Source organism: Lethenteron reissneri, chromosome 69 (genome assembly GCF_015708825.2).
Source record: "Lethenteron reissneri isolate LAM-NWPU_2019-01 chromosome 69, ASM1570882v1, whole genome shotgun sequence".
Taxonomy (NCBI): Eukaryota; Metazoa; Chordata; class Hyperoartia; order Petromyzontiformes; family Petromyzontidae; genus Lethenteron; species Lethenteron reissneri.
The window spans coordinates 3,348,707-3,365,191 of record NC_083847.1 but is presented as its reverse complement, the minus strand read 5'-3'; the positions used below and the strand labels follow the sequence as shown (position 1 = coordinate 3,365,191).

Sequence of the window (16,485 nt, the reverse complement as noted above, 5' to 3'; positions counted from 1 at the left end):
AGGTGTGGACTCGAGTCATGTGACTTGGACTCGAGTCAGACTCGAGTCATGAATTTGATGACTTCAGACTCGACTTGGACTTGCATGACAATGACTTTGTCCCACCTCTGAGGTGTGGACTCGAGTCATGTGACTTGGACTCGAGTCAGACTCGAGTCATGAATTTGATGACTTCAGACTCGACTTGGACTTGCATGACAATGACTTTGTCCCACCTCTGATGTACTGTATATAATATTTGACACTAAAATCAAGCATATCTACTTTTTCCGTCACACACATGGTGCCAATCACCAGACTGGTGCAAACTTTGGAGCAGCTTTCCGGAAATTGACAGATTACATGCCGGTTTTGCCGGATCAGCCCTGGACTGCCGACTGTATATGTAGAGGATGTATCGCCCATCCTCACACACTAGCACCATACAAACAACACAATACCTTCCGCACCCGGCATCACACGCGCCGCACACATCAATCACGCACACGGGGGATGCACCAGGGAAGGGTCAGAGGTCAGGGGTCACTCACGTCACGCACACGCGGCACACAGGTGGGGAATAGAGATGGGGGTGTGAGCACTGACGTGCACGACGCGCAATGTGATGGGTGGGTGGATGACCACTCCGATTGGATTGGTGCGGATCGTGGAACAGCGGGAAATCGGAGAAGGGTGATTGGTGAAGGGCGGAGAGGAGGTTTAAAAGGGACTGTTGAATGAAGGAACGGGTTGATTTCGGTAATGAGTGTTGCTGTGGTGTATTAGCAGTGACAAAGAAATACAGAACTTTAAATAGACCAGCCCAAGTCTCCTTTTCATATGCATCAATTAATCAATTAAAACAAATATTGTGATGACGGTAGATTCATTGAATTGTAAGTGTGTTGATCGATTATTCTCGAGTAGTGAATGTTGCTTGCGGTACAGCCACTACACAATATATACACACACATTACAGGGAAACACAAATATACTTGTGAATCAAATGGTGCCTTTTCATTTAATCTCAGAGCACCTGAATGGGTTCCTTTCATGATTCTCAGTGGCCATCACATTTGACGTGAGGAGATGAGAGTGTTCTTCTTGGTTCTTTCGGTAAAGTCACGTAGAAGGGAAGTAATAAAATAATAAAAATAAAACATAATAAAACAATTCTCACGACGTTTCGGCCAGAACGCAAGCAGCCGTCCTCAGGTGAAAACTAGGTCTGAGGACGGCTGCTTGCGTTGTGGCCGAAACGTCGTGAGAATTGTTTTATTATGTTTTATTTTTATTATTTTATTACGTCCCTTCTACGTGACTTTACCGAAAGAACCAAGAAGATGAATCCCTGCAGTCACGAAAGCTTTAAATCGAAAAGAGATGAGTGATTACGAGGAGAGCGTAGTCATGTGATTGTGGAAGATTCAATACACAGTGAGGTATTGCATAACTCAACTCCATTGTGATATAACTATTGGGTATCACACTGCAATGGAATGACGCAATACTTCGCAAGTATTGCGTGTAATACCTCTTGTGCTTACTTCAGGTACCGCATGCAATACAGGTATTGGGTGACAAGGCAGACCACAGGTTGAGTGGGCGTGGAGATACACAAGTTTGATGTAGGGAGGTTACTGCCGGTCATAGAGCGGCATTGTGAAATAAAATAAACTCGTTTAAAAAAGTTTTGTAAAAACAACGGTTTTATTAACAACTTCATTTAACTCACGACAAGGCCGTAGCCATGGAGTCAGCATTGGGGGGGACCAAATCTTTCAGGGGGTCTGGGGTCCCCCCCCCCCAGAAAAAAATATCTAAATTTGAAAACTCATTTCCTGCCTAAAATATTAAAAAATTCACTAGCACATGAGATGGACTTTTTTTACAATAATGTCTAATAGTGCATTGTATTACATTGCTGTTTTTTTTTACCTTTTCTTCTTTCATTGTATGTAATTGCAGAGATTAGGGATTCATAAAGTACAACCATAACCACAATCATATAAACATAAATCTATGCATTGTTATATGAAGAAAAGTCCAGATTTTGTGGTCAAGGTTTAGCAAATTGTTGTTTTTATTTACATAGCATCGCAATTATAAAAAAAAAAATTATAGCAATATATTGGGGGGACATTTTGAGCATATTTGATTATTGGGGGGGGGGATGTGTCCCCCCTCAATGTATATTATAATTACGGCCTTGACTCACGGTCGAGAAGTGCGTCAATGGCACCTGAGACACGCGGCGCCTGTGTTTCGACAGTTTAGGGACCGCGGGGTTTTTGACCGACACAAATATAAATAAATAAGGCGTCCATACAAAATGTTAATTGCTTTAAAGTAGCGAATTAATGTATTAATTGATGACGATTTTGATTCAAGTATGCATTGTCACCGGATCTGAGTACGTGTGCAAAATGTGGAATTGATTGGACAACGGGAAGTGGATGAAATTTTGATTACAAGAATTGACCCAGACCAACAGAGGAATCAAGTTAAGTAAAACCGTTGAAAAAACACTCTAAATCATAACAAACCACTGATGAAGGCGAGTAGGCTAAAATTACGTGTTTATATTTCCATTATTTACGTACAAAATAGGGTTTTTAATTAATTCAAATGGCTTGCCAAATCTCATCATGTGATCACGATGTATCGGGATTGCTAGTCCAGGTTGGTGGGTTCGTAGACCGAGTTCGAGTATCCTCACTCCGGTTTAGTGGCTCACGCGTTTCTCCGTGTGGGGCAGCGCTCGGCAGCCTGCAGCTCTTCAAGGACTGCTCCGTGATGTCATTTATTAAGGAACACCATCTCGTATTTATTACGAGCATTTCGGCTCTTGAAATATTGAGCAGTTTTGATTTCGAAAAGAATGACTCTTGTTGTTATTGTGGTTGCCGACCCCTGGTATAGAGTATTCATGGTTCACAAAATGCGATGAAATGTACACTTCTGTCTTAAGAGAACGGGAAAATAGTGGAAACCATACGGTCTAATTAAACACATCACAATGTTGGAAAAAAGAATAGCAATAATACATGAGGTGCTAAGATGTGTAAACACCAATTGACAAATTGCAAGGCATCATGAGGTATTTTTGGTGTATGAATATCCTAACACCTATTATATTAACGGAAAGAGTAAAGCCTATTTTTTTCATTATGATACTGGCAAAAAGGGTTCCATATACATTACAATGGTTTTCATCAACCCTATCCATGAATCATTATTCAAGCTCACGAGCTTCTGCATTTGTCCCGATTATTATGTGCAAAGTGGCATCACATTACCTGGCTGTATCGCTTATAAGCAAAGAATACCATCAAAACCACTTCAATTTCAATATTGCCTGCATATTAAAACTGATTCTGAAATGGGGTGTTTCTTTGATACTCTACACTGGAATCTGGACTGACCTCTAGTAACCTGCAGTCAGCTACACCCAAGCAGCTTGGCTTCTCAAACAATGCATCATTTAAGCGATATTTTTTACCTATAGTAACACCCAACATTTTTCAAAAATGCGGAAGCAACAAACAGCACTATTTACAAGTTACACACGCTTTGGGAAAACAAAACGATGAGAGCAAATTCTAAATTCGATCATTATGAAAAAAGCAGCAAACAGAGAATAGTTCGCACCTGAAGTGTGATGGTTGACCACAGCTGGGATGAGACGAATCAGTCTGGCGGACCAAGTTTGGAACATCCATTGTGAAGAAATCAACGAGTTAAGTTCGTTGTAGCATCAGCAACCACGGTCGTAGCGATGAGTAATAAGGAGGCGAGTGACAACCATTGAGTGACTGAAGTGAATCAGTGAGTGTGGGATCATCAATCAGCTTGACTTTGTCGCGTGTTATTGTCCTCCAGTGGGTAAGAAATGGGCGATACATCCCAGATGACATCAGCAGTCCAACTTCGGCCAATTTGGTGCTTTGTATATATATTCATGTATTTGTATTGCACTGCAAACGCACGATGGAATGCCGTCCTGTATGCACAACAAATCCAAATTCGCTTGGTCACAACTAATCCCAAATGCACATTTGGGACTGTTACGTCTAGCACAACACATCGGTGTTCGATCGTGCTACGGTGTCCATGCGAGCTGCTTTGGCCGTCTTGTTCCTCTTCACCCTGTGTAATTGTACCTAACAGTGTACACACATATTCTACACGTTGTAGGTGTTAAGGTGGTTGCTTATATTCAATTACGTATTTTGCTTATGTATTACTTGATAACCTTGCAAACGAGATGATCCATCTCAAGGGAATATGCAGGGGAAATGTCATTAATTAAGTGATGTATTGGTATTCGTTGAACAACCACCTCGCCCACGCACCGCTGTTTAAATCGGCACTCATGCTGCAGATGCGAACCTATCCCAATGGAGCGGTGTAGTGAGGGAGTCCAGGCGGTCCGCCAACAAACGAACAGAGGTCACCGGGGGTCACTGACCTGGAGACAAGAAACTCAGGAGCACGAGTCACGAAGAGCTCGTGTCAAGCAAGGATGTTTTGGTCAGAACACAAATATGTAAACAGAGAGCCTAACTATGACATCTATTTTGTTGAAGTGACGGTTGCAAGTCACGCAAGACTCGTGTTGAGATTGTTTTTTACTTCAACGTGAAAATTCCCCCAACACGGGGCGGTGACTGAGTCACGCCATTTATCAGAACCAATCGCAGCTCTGGGGGCGGCTGTTATGACTCACCACTTTAAAGGGCAAAATTCATAGATGAAATAGACGGCGACTTGGGAGTTGAGTTCGAGACTGTCACACAATCACAAAGGTAAGCCAACATTCACACTGTAGAGCCCTTTGTAAATCTACTGCTGGATGACTTATTTGACCATACTTCACCACTATGGTCAGTGCCGGTTGGTGAAGGCTGGCAGCATAGATATTGGAGCGTAGTACAATACAAATATCGATTTTTGCTGGAGAGCCCTCCCCTGACAACGTAGCTCTCCTGAAAAAGAGCCACATAATCGAGGAGGCATTACTTGGTAAGATAAACATCTTTTACTTTTATTAGTATATATCTGTTAAGAGATGTGTTTACGTTTGCTATACTATGGACTCCTTTCGTGTTTTTTTCATTGTTTGTTATTACAACGTTCTGACCCGCCTTGACTGGACATTTATGAAAAAGAGCTTTATAGCTCATCGGATTTCTCCAGTATAAATACATATTCCGATTCGGATTACTGAGGCATTGCTTTATGGTAATCGATGGGATTGATCGATTACCTATAACCGGTTATAATTAATCAATTAGAATGATTCGATCACGCCAATACCTTGTGGAAGGGGATAGGGGTAGTGTGGTGGACGGGGGAGGGGGGTGGAGGATGGCGAGGCGGGGGTGAGTAATTTGCAGATTGGAGAATGTCATTCAAATTACATCATTAGACCTCCTTTGCAAGTAACAAAATATAAGAATAGGGTCCTTCTTAATTCAAACTACCTGATTATTAACGAGCAATGAAAGGTAACGTATTATTTAGTTCAAAGACAATAACAAAAATAATAACGTACTTACATGAACATTAGAACCTGGATAAAAGGTCCGAACAAATCGATGAATCGTCTAAAAGTTATGGCTTGCTAGTTGATGGTATCGATGGTTGGGGTGCTTCACAACACGTTGCTTGCCCCAACTTCCTGTGTTCGGGAGTAACCCCGGAGAAGAATGCGTTAACCCCTTTCCTCACGTGCTCCTCACGCGATCCACATCACGAGGAGCCGCGCCCCAGCGTGACGCGGTGGGGGCTCCTGGGGGTTCTTCTCGGTCAGTGGAAGGACCTGGCCACGTCAAAACACTCGATCCAATGTAAACACGCGACCATAGCCTGCCCATGTTAGTAGCAAGACAAGGCTCCCCCAAGTCGATCATAATTGTTTATAAGACCCACCCCCACCCACTTGCCCATATTTTCTGCTTGGTTTATTACATATGTCGTGTTGTTATGTCACGTGGACAACTTCTTTGTGGTGTCACTTTATTTGAACAAACTCTTCGCGTTCAACACCACGTAGCTCCGTCGCAACTTTCCTGCTGCCTGCGCCGCTCGCCCCGCTCGCTCCGCTCTCTCTTGCGCTGCTCGCCTGTTTCGCTTCGCTCACTCCGCTCTCGCTCTCCTAGCCTCTCTACTGCTGGCTTGCTCTCTCGCTCTCCTAGCCTCTCTACTGCTGGCTTGCTCTCGCTCTCCTAGCCTCTCTACTGCTGGCTTGCTCTCTCGCTCTCCTAGCCTCTCAACTGCTGGCTTGCTCTCGCTCTCTCCTAGCCTCTCTACTGCTGGCTTGCTCTCTCGCTCTCCTAGCCTCTCTACTGCTGGCTTGCTCTCGCTCTCCTAGCCTCTCTACTGCTGGCTTGCTCTCTCGCTCTCCTAGCCTCTCTACTGCTGGCTTGCTCTCTCGCTCTCCTAGCCTCTCTACTGCTGGCTTGCTCTCTCGCTCTCCTAGCCTCTCTACTGCTGGCTTGCTCTCTCGCTCTCCTAGCCTCTCTACTGCTGGCTTGCTCTCTCGCTCTCTCCTAGCCTCTCTACTGCTGGCTTGCTCTCGCTCTCTCCTAGCCTCTCTACTGCTGGCTTGCTCTCTCGCTCTCCTAGCCTCTCTACTGTTGGCTTGCTCTCTCGCTCTCCTAGCCTCTCTACTGCTGGCTTGCTCTCTCGCTCTCTCCTAGCCTCTCAACTGCTGGCTTGCTCTCGCTCTCTCCTAGCCTCTCTACTGCTGGCTTGCTCTCGCTCTCTCCTAGCCTCTCTACTGCTGGCTTGCTCTCTCGCTCTCCTAGCCTCTCTACGGCTGGCTTGCTCTCTCGCTCTCCTAGCCTCTCTACTGCTGGCTTGCTCTCTCGCTCTCCTAGCCTCTCTACTGCTGGCTTGCTCTCTCGCTCTCCTAGCCTCTCTACTGCTGGCTTGCTCTCTCGCTCTCCTAGCCTCTCTACTGCTGGCTTGCTCTCTCGCTCTCTCCTAGCCTCTCTACTGCTGGCTTGCTCTCTCGCTCTCCTAGCCTCTCTACTGCTGGCTTGCTCTCTCGCTCTCCTAGCCTCTCTACTGCTGGCTTGCTCTCTCGCTCTCTCCTAGCCTCTCTACTGCTGGCTTGCTCTCGCTCTCTCCTAGCCTCTCTACTGCTGGCTTGCTCTCGCTCTCTCCTAGCCTCTCTACTGCTGGCTTGCTCTCGCTCTCTCCTAGCCTCTCTACTGCTGGCTTGCTCTCTCGCTCCCCTAGCCTCTCTACTGCTGGCTTGCTCTCTCGCTCTCCTAGCCTCTCTATTGCTGGCTTGCTCTCTCGCTCTCCTAGCCTCTCTACTGCTGGCTTGCTCTCTCGCTCTCGTAGCCTCTCAACTACTGGCTTGCTCTCTCGCTCTCCTAGCCTCTCTACTGCTGGCTTGCTCTCTCGCTCTCCTAGCCTCTCTACTGCTGGCTTGCTCTCTCGCTCTCGTAGCCTCTCAACTACTGGCTTGCTCTCTCGCTCTCCTAGCCTCTCTATTGCTGGCTTGCTCTCTCGCTCTCCTAGCCTCTCTACTGCTGGCTTGCTCTCTCGCTCTCGTAGCCTCTCAACTACTGGCTTGCTCTCTCGCTCTCCTAGCCTCTCTATTGCTGGCTTGCTCTCTCGCTCTCCTAGCCTCTCAACTGCTGGCTTGCTCTCTCGCTCTCCTAGCCTCTCAACTGCTGGCTTGCTCTCTCTCGCTCTCTCCTAGCCTCCCTCTGTACCAGCGTGGACGGCACCCTCATGTTCACCTTCTGAAGCGCTCGCTCGTCACCGTGGCGTGCGCGATGACACCACAACCACGTGACTTTTCTTTTGTATTGTGCGCGGTGCTTTTAGCGCCACAGCGCGTCGATTTGGAGCGTTTATTTTTTATTTGTTTGCTGGTGACTGTGTTTAATATTGAAATCGCCTCCAGTGCTTTTGCTGCTGGCGGCAATAAAAGTTGTTTAAAAGTCAAAAGTCTCCTAGCCTCTCAACTGCTGGCTTGCTCTCTCTCTCCTAGCTTCTCAACTGCTGGCTTGCTCTCTCACTCTCCTAGCCTCTCTACTGCTAGCCTACTCTATCCTCGTCTCTCCAACCTCGCCCTTGCCCCCAAGTGGTGGTTAAGCCATCACCACTGGAGCGGGCGAGGCGAGCGGGGCTTGGGACTTCTCTTTTTGTCTTCACTCTGACCAACTCAACTCCTCTCTCACACGCTCCCGTATTTATCCTTCTCTCTATTAACTTCTAAATCATTAAGCTGGCGACCCCCGTAGCCACAAGCCCGTGGCTTCAGCCGTTATCGGTGGGGAAGGTGGTGGGGCCACCTTCTCCAACCATTATATAAACTGCAGTGGTAACTCCTGCAATCTCTCATTTACTTGATACAGCTGTCGTGGCTGTGACGGTACCACCTGAAGACGGAAGCTTGTGTTGCCTCCGAAACGTCGTGATTTTTATTTTATTTTACTTTTTAATGTTTTTACCTACGTGACTTTACCGAAAAAAACTAAGAATACCCTTCCTTTATTTACAGCACAACCAATGTATACTTTGTCATCGTTAGTAACATTTTAATAAATAGTATTTATCGTTGTAGCCAGAGCACCACCTTTGGCATTATTCAGCCGCGTTGCTGTTGAGATATACCTCGAGAGGTGAGGCTCATCTGGCCTGAATTGATGAAGGAAATGTATAACCTGCTAAAGCTGCCATCTCCCACGTTAGATGACGATTCAAGGACGTTCTTGAACGCAGGAGATCGGGACAGAACCGCGTATCCCGACCTGCAGTTAAATAATCACCAACCCCACTCATCGGCCTCTTGGATGCAGCCCGGCACGAGAACGTGACGGTGGTGTTGGCGAGACGGCGACGAGAAAGAGAGGCCATGGCCGAGTTGGGAAGGGAGAGGCAGGAGCCCCAGGTGGACCCCGTGACCTCTGTCCCCAGGTAATGTAAACGCGGGCAGCAGCGCACATCCTGCCCACCGGACTCCCCCTACACTGAAGCTGATGTCACTGCTGAAATTCCTCGGTAAATTTAAATTGAGGGCAGAGGTGACATCACACCGAACCCACCTGGAATCCGTGTGTTTACTGTGTCTATACAAGATACACCTTTGCCTTGTCTAACTGCACGCTTGTATTTTATGATAACATTTCACAAACAGGAAATACGAGTAAAGAAGGCACAACGCAGTTTACTCCAGATATTATCTCGCGCTAAAACAAGGAGCGCATGTTATTACTAAGGCATTGCATACATGAATTGGTGTCATCGGATTAGCTGCCGCGTAGGATTAAGGCGACTTGCACTATCAAGCAGAGGTGGGACAAAGTCATTGTTATGCAAGTCCAAGTCGAGTCTGAAGTCATCAAATTCATGACTCGAGTCTGACTCGAGTCCAAGTCACATGACTCGAGTCCACACCTCAGAGGTGGGACAAAGTCATTGTTATGCAAGTCCAAGTTGAGTCTGAAGTCATCAAATTCATGACTCGAGTCTGACTCGAGTCCAAGTCACATGACTCGAGTCCACACCTCTGCTATCAAGTACCCTAGGCCTATTAATCACCATCTGACATCACAATTTTTTTATTCAGTCAATTGCGTTAAAAGTGAGGAACAAATTTCAAGTTAATTCACAGTACATACATGAGACAGTAACACGATCCATATGGATTTGAGTTAGATTCAACTCTACTTTGAGTTGTGTGCTTGAACGGCCGACTGCGATAATCAAAGAGGAGCAGTGTTCAGTGATCTCCCAAGCACGTCACATACGTGACAGTCGTCGCGCATGAGCGAGCAGGTGGGTTCGGGGATTATAATAAGTGTCCAAAACACAAGGAATATTCATCAGTGCCACGCATGTACCACAGGACATTCTTTGTTCAAAAATCAAGGGAGATAAACCGCACACGTGAAAGTCAAACGTATCACCTGGAATTAACTAATACACATATACAGGTAACAAGGTCCATACGAAGTAAATTCCATCAACCCAAAATAGCTTTATTCACTCAAACGCTCACAACGTTGATTAAAGTTGACCCAATATAACAGTGTTCCTCTCAGGTATTTGCCCGATTAAAAACAAGAAAATGTATCAAAGAGTTGCAAAAATCTCAGACACGAAAATCAGAGGAACATGGAGGGACTAATTGGGATGTAAGGACATCCCCGTAAGCCGTCGCGTGTTGTGTTTATCTCATTTGTTGTGCCATGTATCGGTGCGTTCTCGCCTGGTAAAGTGTTTTATTTTTTTACCTCTGCGCATTTCTTAAATGCCCCGCCTGTACTCACCCAGCAGGATAATCGGGTAAACCACGGTCCATCGTCAAGTTGTGTCTGGCGAGGTAAAATTAGGGTACTCGCACCTTTGTCAAGACGCCTGGCCAACGTGAAGAGCGCGAGAGAGTCGGCCACAACGCCCTCTACAGGGGGCTCTATAGGCCCATCGTCCAGCTATGGCGTGAGCGAGTAATTGCAGGGCTGCACCTTGAACTCTTTGTTACTACTGCTGCTGCAGTGGTCATTGTTGTGTTTGTTGTGTTCATGTTTAGCGTGAATCATACGCTTGCGAAAGGCAAACAATGGCAACCGAAGATCATCCTGATCCAGTGCTGGGATTTGCCTCATTGCAAGTTGAAGCGAAGGGAACACTTACTTTCTCCTTCTGGTAAGCAGTCCTGCTTAGGAGCAGACCCGCAGCACCGACCAGTAGATAGTGCATGGCTCCATTGTTTTACATCATCAGCACAATTCGTCACGTACACCGTACAATTACCTGGCATGACAAATCGAATGAGAATCATGGACGTTGACAACTCGAGCAAACTATGAAAAGTTATACAATGATGGAGAGACGCATTCTTTGAATTACACCGATAAACAGAAAGACGATCAGACGGATCAGAGAACACGCGCCAGGCGAGAGGTTGTCAATAACAGTGCATAGGGGTGAGCAGGGCGCGGCGTGAGGGGAGACGATGGCCGATGAGTTGGAGCCATGACATCAACTCCTGTGGCAGTTAAAGATGGATTGTTGCATCGCAAAACCATGAGAGATGGCTAAAACTTGGGCAATGTTATTATTGTGCCACAGTCTCTAGGTCCTGGCTACTGCTGCTGAATAAGTGATTGATGCGTTTGCTGGTTTTTGCCTGTGGTGGATGTCAGGTGGTGACCATGCTGAGCGACGCTGCTAAGGTGCCACACGCCTGCAACCTGTCTACTCAGTACGAGCGGAATGGACTCTGCTGTGACAGGTGTCGTCCAGGTGAGCGGGCGGTGTTGGCTGCAGCGCCTTTTTCACCCTTCACCATTTTCTATTATTGCGCATGATGGCATTGTGTGCATGAGCTGGTTGCGAGTGTCTAGGACTGCTGGCCACGAGAGGGTTTCAGGAGAGAGAGTTCGTGCGGTTTTGAAAACATCAGCACTGGAGAGACAAACGTCTTCATGCCACGTGGTGCATGCCACACCACCTCCTCGTGGTGCCAAGCCGGCCTGAATAGGAGCTCGCTTACATCACATGACCCACTAGCCTGTTATTAAACATACGGGGGGGGGGGGTGATCTGTCTTTGACAGGTCATCACAGGGTGTCCTGGTGTGACGCGAACGCTCCCACTGTCTGTGCGCCCTTGCCCTCAGGGCAGATTCAACCCAGACTTCAACACTCTTCATTCCTGTAACTTCTGCAAACTCTGCAACACCGGTAAGATCACGAGAAACACATTTGCAGTTTACATTACATATATGTAAAATCGTGCTCCATGCATTAACAGTATTTGGTTTGGGTCTGATGAGATCAGATTTTGACAGATTGTGTCATGACACAGGCTATGTTTGTGAAAACGAGCTTGGTAGCTCATCGGATTCCTCCAGAATAAATGAAGATTCTAATGCCGATTCTTATTTGGATATGATTTGGTTAAAACCAATCAAAACGTGGGCCACCTGGTGTCAGATCCGCCACATGTCAAATGTAGATCTGCATTTCCAGCAGAAAAAAACAGCTTTTTTTCTTTTAGTCAATTGCGAGATTCCACGAACTTCATGAACAATTCACGGTTTGTGTTACCTTCGTGCAAAAAAATCGTAGCGTTAGTCACGTGACCTCTTTCGAATTCAAACTGGATTATCGATCCAATCCACAAATTCTCAAGTTCTCAAAACGTGACAGTGACTAGCTAAACTGGATATCATTTGAATGATTGAATATGAAATATAAAGAACGATAATGAGCAATGAAGTGTGTGAGTGAGACTTCAGCAAGTGAACTGCAGGCACAGTAAAAGCCAGGCATAGACAAAGGGAGGTCATTCGACATCATTGCTGATCTTGAGTTCACGGGAGGAAATTAAGGAGATATTCAGATAGAGGGGCATTACATAATCGAACCACAGTAATGCTACAGCCATCAGTGAATCCATGGCTGGATGAGGGCTTGCTCAAGCTATGTGCATTGTTTGACCGATACTTTAAATAAACGGAGCAGTGCAGGATGTTGATGGCGAGGAGACACAGAAGCGATTATTAATTCATTCCCACTGATGTTATCAATGTCGAAGAATCAACATTTTTAGTGGTAGCTACCCTCCATTACAAATGTAGTGACTGACTCAGAGACACTAAGAATAGGAGGCACTCTGTTTATTAACACGGCCTAACAGTTAACACTTGATATAAATCCGTCTATAGTCGACTACGGTTCCCAGTCAGGATAGTTGGTAGACCGCCTGACTGGCGACGCTGAGATGTTGAAGATGGAGACGATAAGGACGGTGAAGACTTCAGCAGCACGACGGGGATCCCACTGCAAACGACAGCCACGAGGTCCCCTCCAGGGGCCCCTCTTATACTGTCACGTGGCCTGGCTCTGCCCCTGGCCACGCCCCCTTTCTAGAACCTACCCGCGGGTTCTTGATGTGTCCCTTCCATGACCTTTCCCCGAGACCCCCTTCTGGTGTATCACCTCACCTGCTCCCATCAGGGCTGCTGTAAGCTGCAGATCCCCTTCCATGCCAGCAGCCAGCGCTATGCTGCTACATAGCTAATTCTATGTCACTACACAAAGAACAAACATCGTTTATATTCGAGTGTTAAATGTTTTCATTGTTCCATTGATGCATTCGTGTGGATGTGTGAGCCTGCCTATGTCCGTATCTTTTCCAGGGTTTCGGCAAGTTGAACAGGAGAGGTGCACACCCAACCATAATTCAAGGTGCGTCTTTGAGAACTATAAATTAGGCTTACGCTGCTGATCTTATGTTCACTAAGGTATCTTTATTCACTGCCACTTGTTCATACTGCAGATAATTGCCAAATACATTATTCTAGAAATGAATCTTAAATATGTAGTTAAATAGCTCTCAGAATATACCTCTTCTCCATTGCCCATCTCCTCACCCCTCCACTCCTTCCTGGCCCTCCCCTACCCTTTGGTGATCCCTCAGTACCCTCTGTCACGGTAATTCCTCAATTTTCACACCCTGTTGCCATCCGAATCATTCCATTCTGTCGCCGTTTAAGAAACTATGCCAGGCACCTGAAGTGAACTCGCTCCATATCTATAAATACATTACATTAGATGTGGATGGTATTGATATTTTCCCTTAGCGGCACGTTCAACCTCAGCGACAGTCACCGCTCAGCTCTCTAGCTCGGTTCACTCTAGGGGACTGGACTCGTGTGAACGCGGGTTGAGGTAACGCGTGCTTGTGCACAGGTGCGGCTGTTGGAACGGCACCTACGAAGTGCGGATCCCAAAAGAAGGCTCCCTGTTCTGGTGCTGCCCCCACTGCCCTGCAAGACACGAGTTGGCCAAGCAGTGTGAGTCTCTCCAGCACCTTGCTCAGTGCTACAACAAGCATCTGGCAACCAGAAACGTTCGGTTTCTTGTTCTTTGCTTGTTGATGATTATTGTTGTAACTTGCTGACCTGATCCTATGGAACATCTGTGAAAAGAGCCGCATAGCTCATCGAATTCCTAAAGTCTAAATACAGATTCTGATTGCAAGTTCAATCCTGGTTGGGGGTTGACTCAGCCCATTATCCTTTGTGATTGGTAAAATGAGTACCACTTGATGTGAAAGTCAACAGTGATTCTTCTGTAGAGTAACAAACCTCTCCTATAGTAAGTGCGATTTCTTCCATTGGCTTACAGCTGTGAGTGCAACATCACCTCCACTGTGTTGAGTTGTTCCTGTTTCTACTTCTCAGGTCACTACAGGGACTTCATCAACTCGTGTGCCCCGTGTCCTCCCGGCTCCTTCAGCGACGGCTCTGGGTCCCCCTGCAGGAATCACACGCGGTGAGTCATGTGATATGGGCAGGGTAATTAAAATCCTGAACGTGCCCATCACACGATGTGCCTTTTACAACGACTGCGATGTTGCCTTCAACACGAGTCACGTTGCTCTGGCACATCGAAATACTAGGTGGGGAATCGAAATACTGGCTTTGGCCGTGCTTGGTAAGGCAACGCCGTGGTACTAAAGTAGCAGCTTGTGTCTAGACAGTAAGAGAAAGGTAAAGGTGCAGCGCTGCAAGTGCTTGCTTACAGCAATAGAGGCAGAAGAGCCCTACTCGAGGGGTCCGTCTAAATCCCTTGCAGAGGGCATTGGGCCTACTCCACCCTGCTGGGCCACACTTGGTGAAAGAGGTGGGGCTACCCACACTTTAACCCACCACACATAATGAACTTACCCACTAACTGTCCCATACCCATTCATAATTCTGGGTGGACATAAATCGTTCGCTTTAGTAATCTTGACCATTGATTGCCGCGTCTTCAGATCAAACCCGTTACCTATAGATTGCGAATCCGGTGCCCCAGCGATTAGACCATGGAAGCATCCCTCTGTTGACACTGTACAGATATGTAAAGTAAATGATCTAGAGGAGCACTGCGAACATTTGTACTAATTGATGCCAGCTTCCTCAGTGGATTTACTTTCTCCTGGAATGCATTGCTGTATGTGCAGGTGTGAGGTGGTGAAGCAGCCTCCCACCAACACCAGTGACGCGGTCTGCGCCGACCTCACAGGTGAGAGCTCTCGCTCACAGGCTCCGGGATTAAACGCCTCACTTAGCAAGAAAGCGCAACACAGCATCAATATTAAACATTTATCTTCATTGACCTGCCCCTATCACTACCCCTACTCTTACCTCTATCACTATCACTGCCCCTATCACTATCACTACCCCAACCCCTCCTTAACCACTCCTGCCTGTTCTCCTGTAATCATAACTACACCACCACTTTAAATAACCCCACTCTTTATTGTAACTACTATCATGCAATGTACAATGTTATAATTATTTCAAAGCACTCTGGACCATACATATATACTTCTAAATACAGCTACACCTCAAGCTTCCATCACCTCTCCAGGAAATCCTCACGATTCTCAATGCTATGCAGGAGGATCCCGGCAGGTTTACATCCTCACCTGTAGGGACACAACTCGTGCCATTACCTGCTTCTACCCCAACCACGTTAAATGTCGGTCTCTAAACTTGAAAACATTCCCAGGTGTGATGGTTGGATTCGTTGCCAGAGTCACTGTTGTGCGATTTGGCAGGCCAGGTTACGTGTTGGGTGTACCATGGTGGGAGTGGCACGGGCCCTGTCACCTGTGACAAGTCGAGCTGTGGCTTGTCTTTATTTTGTAGACAGACCACCATTAGGGTTTACACCGGGTAGTGCCGTTTTTTTGTTTAGTTTGTTGTCCTTCTCTGCACCTCCGATTAGTACGGTTGGCTACGTACGGTGCAAAAGAAGTTCAACATACATACAGCGAGCAGAAAAGTGGAATATGGCAAATAAACGCATACAAAATTACACAGGGCAAATATACACACACGCACATGGGCGCACACTTTGAACCAAGTTTTTCTTAACCACCACGGGGTACCAAAACTGTCTTGGATAGCGTCTCAGATATGGGGAAAAGTGCTCACCATCGGCAAACTCATTGTCACTTCACTGTGGTATTGCACACTCGGGAATTTACCCTCGCCCTTGGTCATAGTCTGTGTCTGGAGATCATTGGAGGAGCTCTCGGGCCCACTCACGACTTCTCTCCAAGTCACCCCGACACCACGGAACTCCCCCACGCTTGCTATCACTGCACTCCGCCCCTCCACAGCAACAGGGGATCTGCTTGGCGAGTTCAACAGCACCATCTCCTCCTGGCCACAGCGTGGCGCTAGTGGCAGCCTTTGCCTTCTGGCATTTGGCCCCATTCTGCTCTGCTACCAACTTCACCTTCACAGTGCTCTGGTCCCAAAGGCCACGAACCCACGAAACACGAGTTCCCGTTAAATTTCGATTTAAAGCTTTCGTGACTTTAGGGATTCATCTTCTTGGTTCTTTCGGTAAAGTCACGTAGAATGGAAATAAAAAAAATAAAAATAAAACATAATAAAATAATTCTCACGACGTTTCGGCCACAACGCAAGCAGCCGTCCTCAGGTGAAGAACAGGTCTGTCAAGAAGACAG

The 16,485-nt window shown here is 46.7% G+C and overlaps 1 protein-coding gene and 1 long non-coding RNA gene across 3 annotated transcripts in view; both read left to right on the top strand.

Annotated features, from left to right (window-relative positions):
- Positions 1-4,732: 4,732 nt before the first annotated feature.
- Positions 4,733-10,674, top strand: LOC133360801 (uncharacterized). Of its 2 annotated transcripts, none has more exons than XR_009757299.1 (3): positions 4,733-4,787; positions 8,698-8,922; positions 10,538-10,674. It is a non-coding gene; the product is annotated as an uncharacterized LOC133360801 (long non-coding RNA). The 2 variants fall into 2 exon arrangements; XR_009757300.1 differs by lacking the exon at positions 4,733-4,787 and adding an exon at positions 4,794-5,004.
- A 475-nt stretch (positions 10,675-11,149) lies between these two features.
- Positions 11,150-16,485, top strand: part of LOC133360783 (tumor necrosis factor receptor superfamily member 3-like) — a 35,679-nt gene continuing 30,343 nt past the window's right edge. Inside the window, exons 1-6 of the mRNA XM_061579658.1 lie at positions 11,150-11,253; positions 11,567-11,693; positions 13,154-13,202; positions 13,707-13,810; positions 14,201-14,291; positions 14,965-15,026. Of these exons, the coding sequence (XP_061435642.1) occupies positions 11,224-11,253; positions 11,567-11,693; positions 13,154-13,202; positions 13,707-13,810; positions 14,201-14,291; positions 14,965-15,026 (463 nt within the window). The 5' untranslated portion in view covers positions 11,150-11,223. The remainder of the gene's footprint in view (positions 11,254-11,566; positions 11,694-13,153; positions 13,203-13,706; positions 13,811-14,200; positions 14,292-14,964; positions 15,027-16,485) is intronic.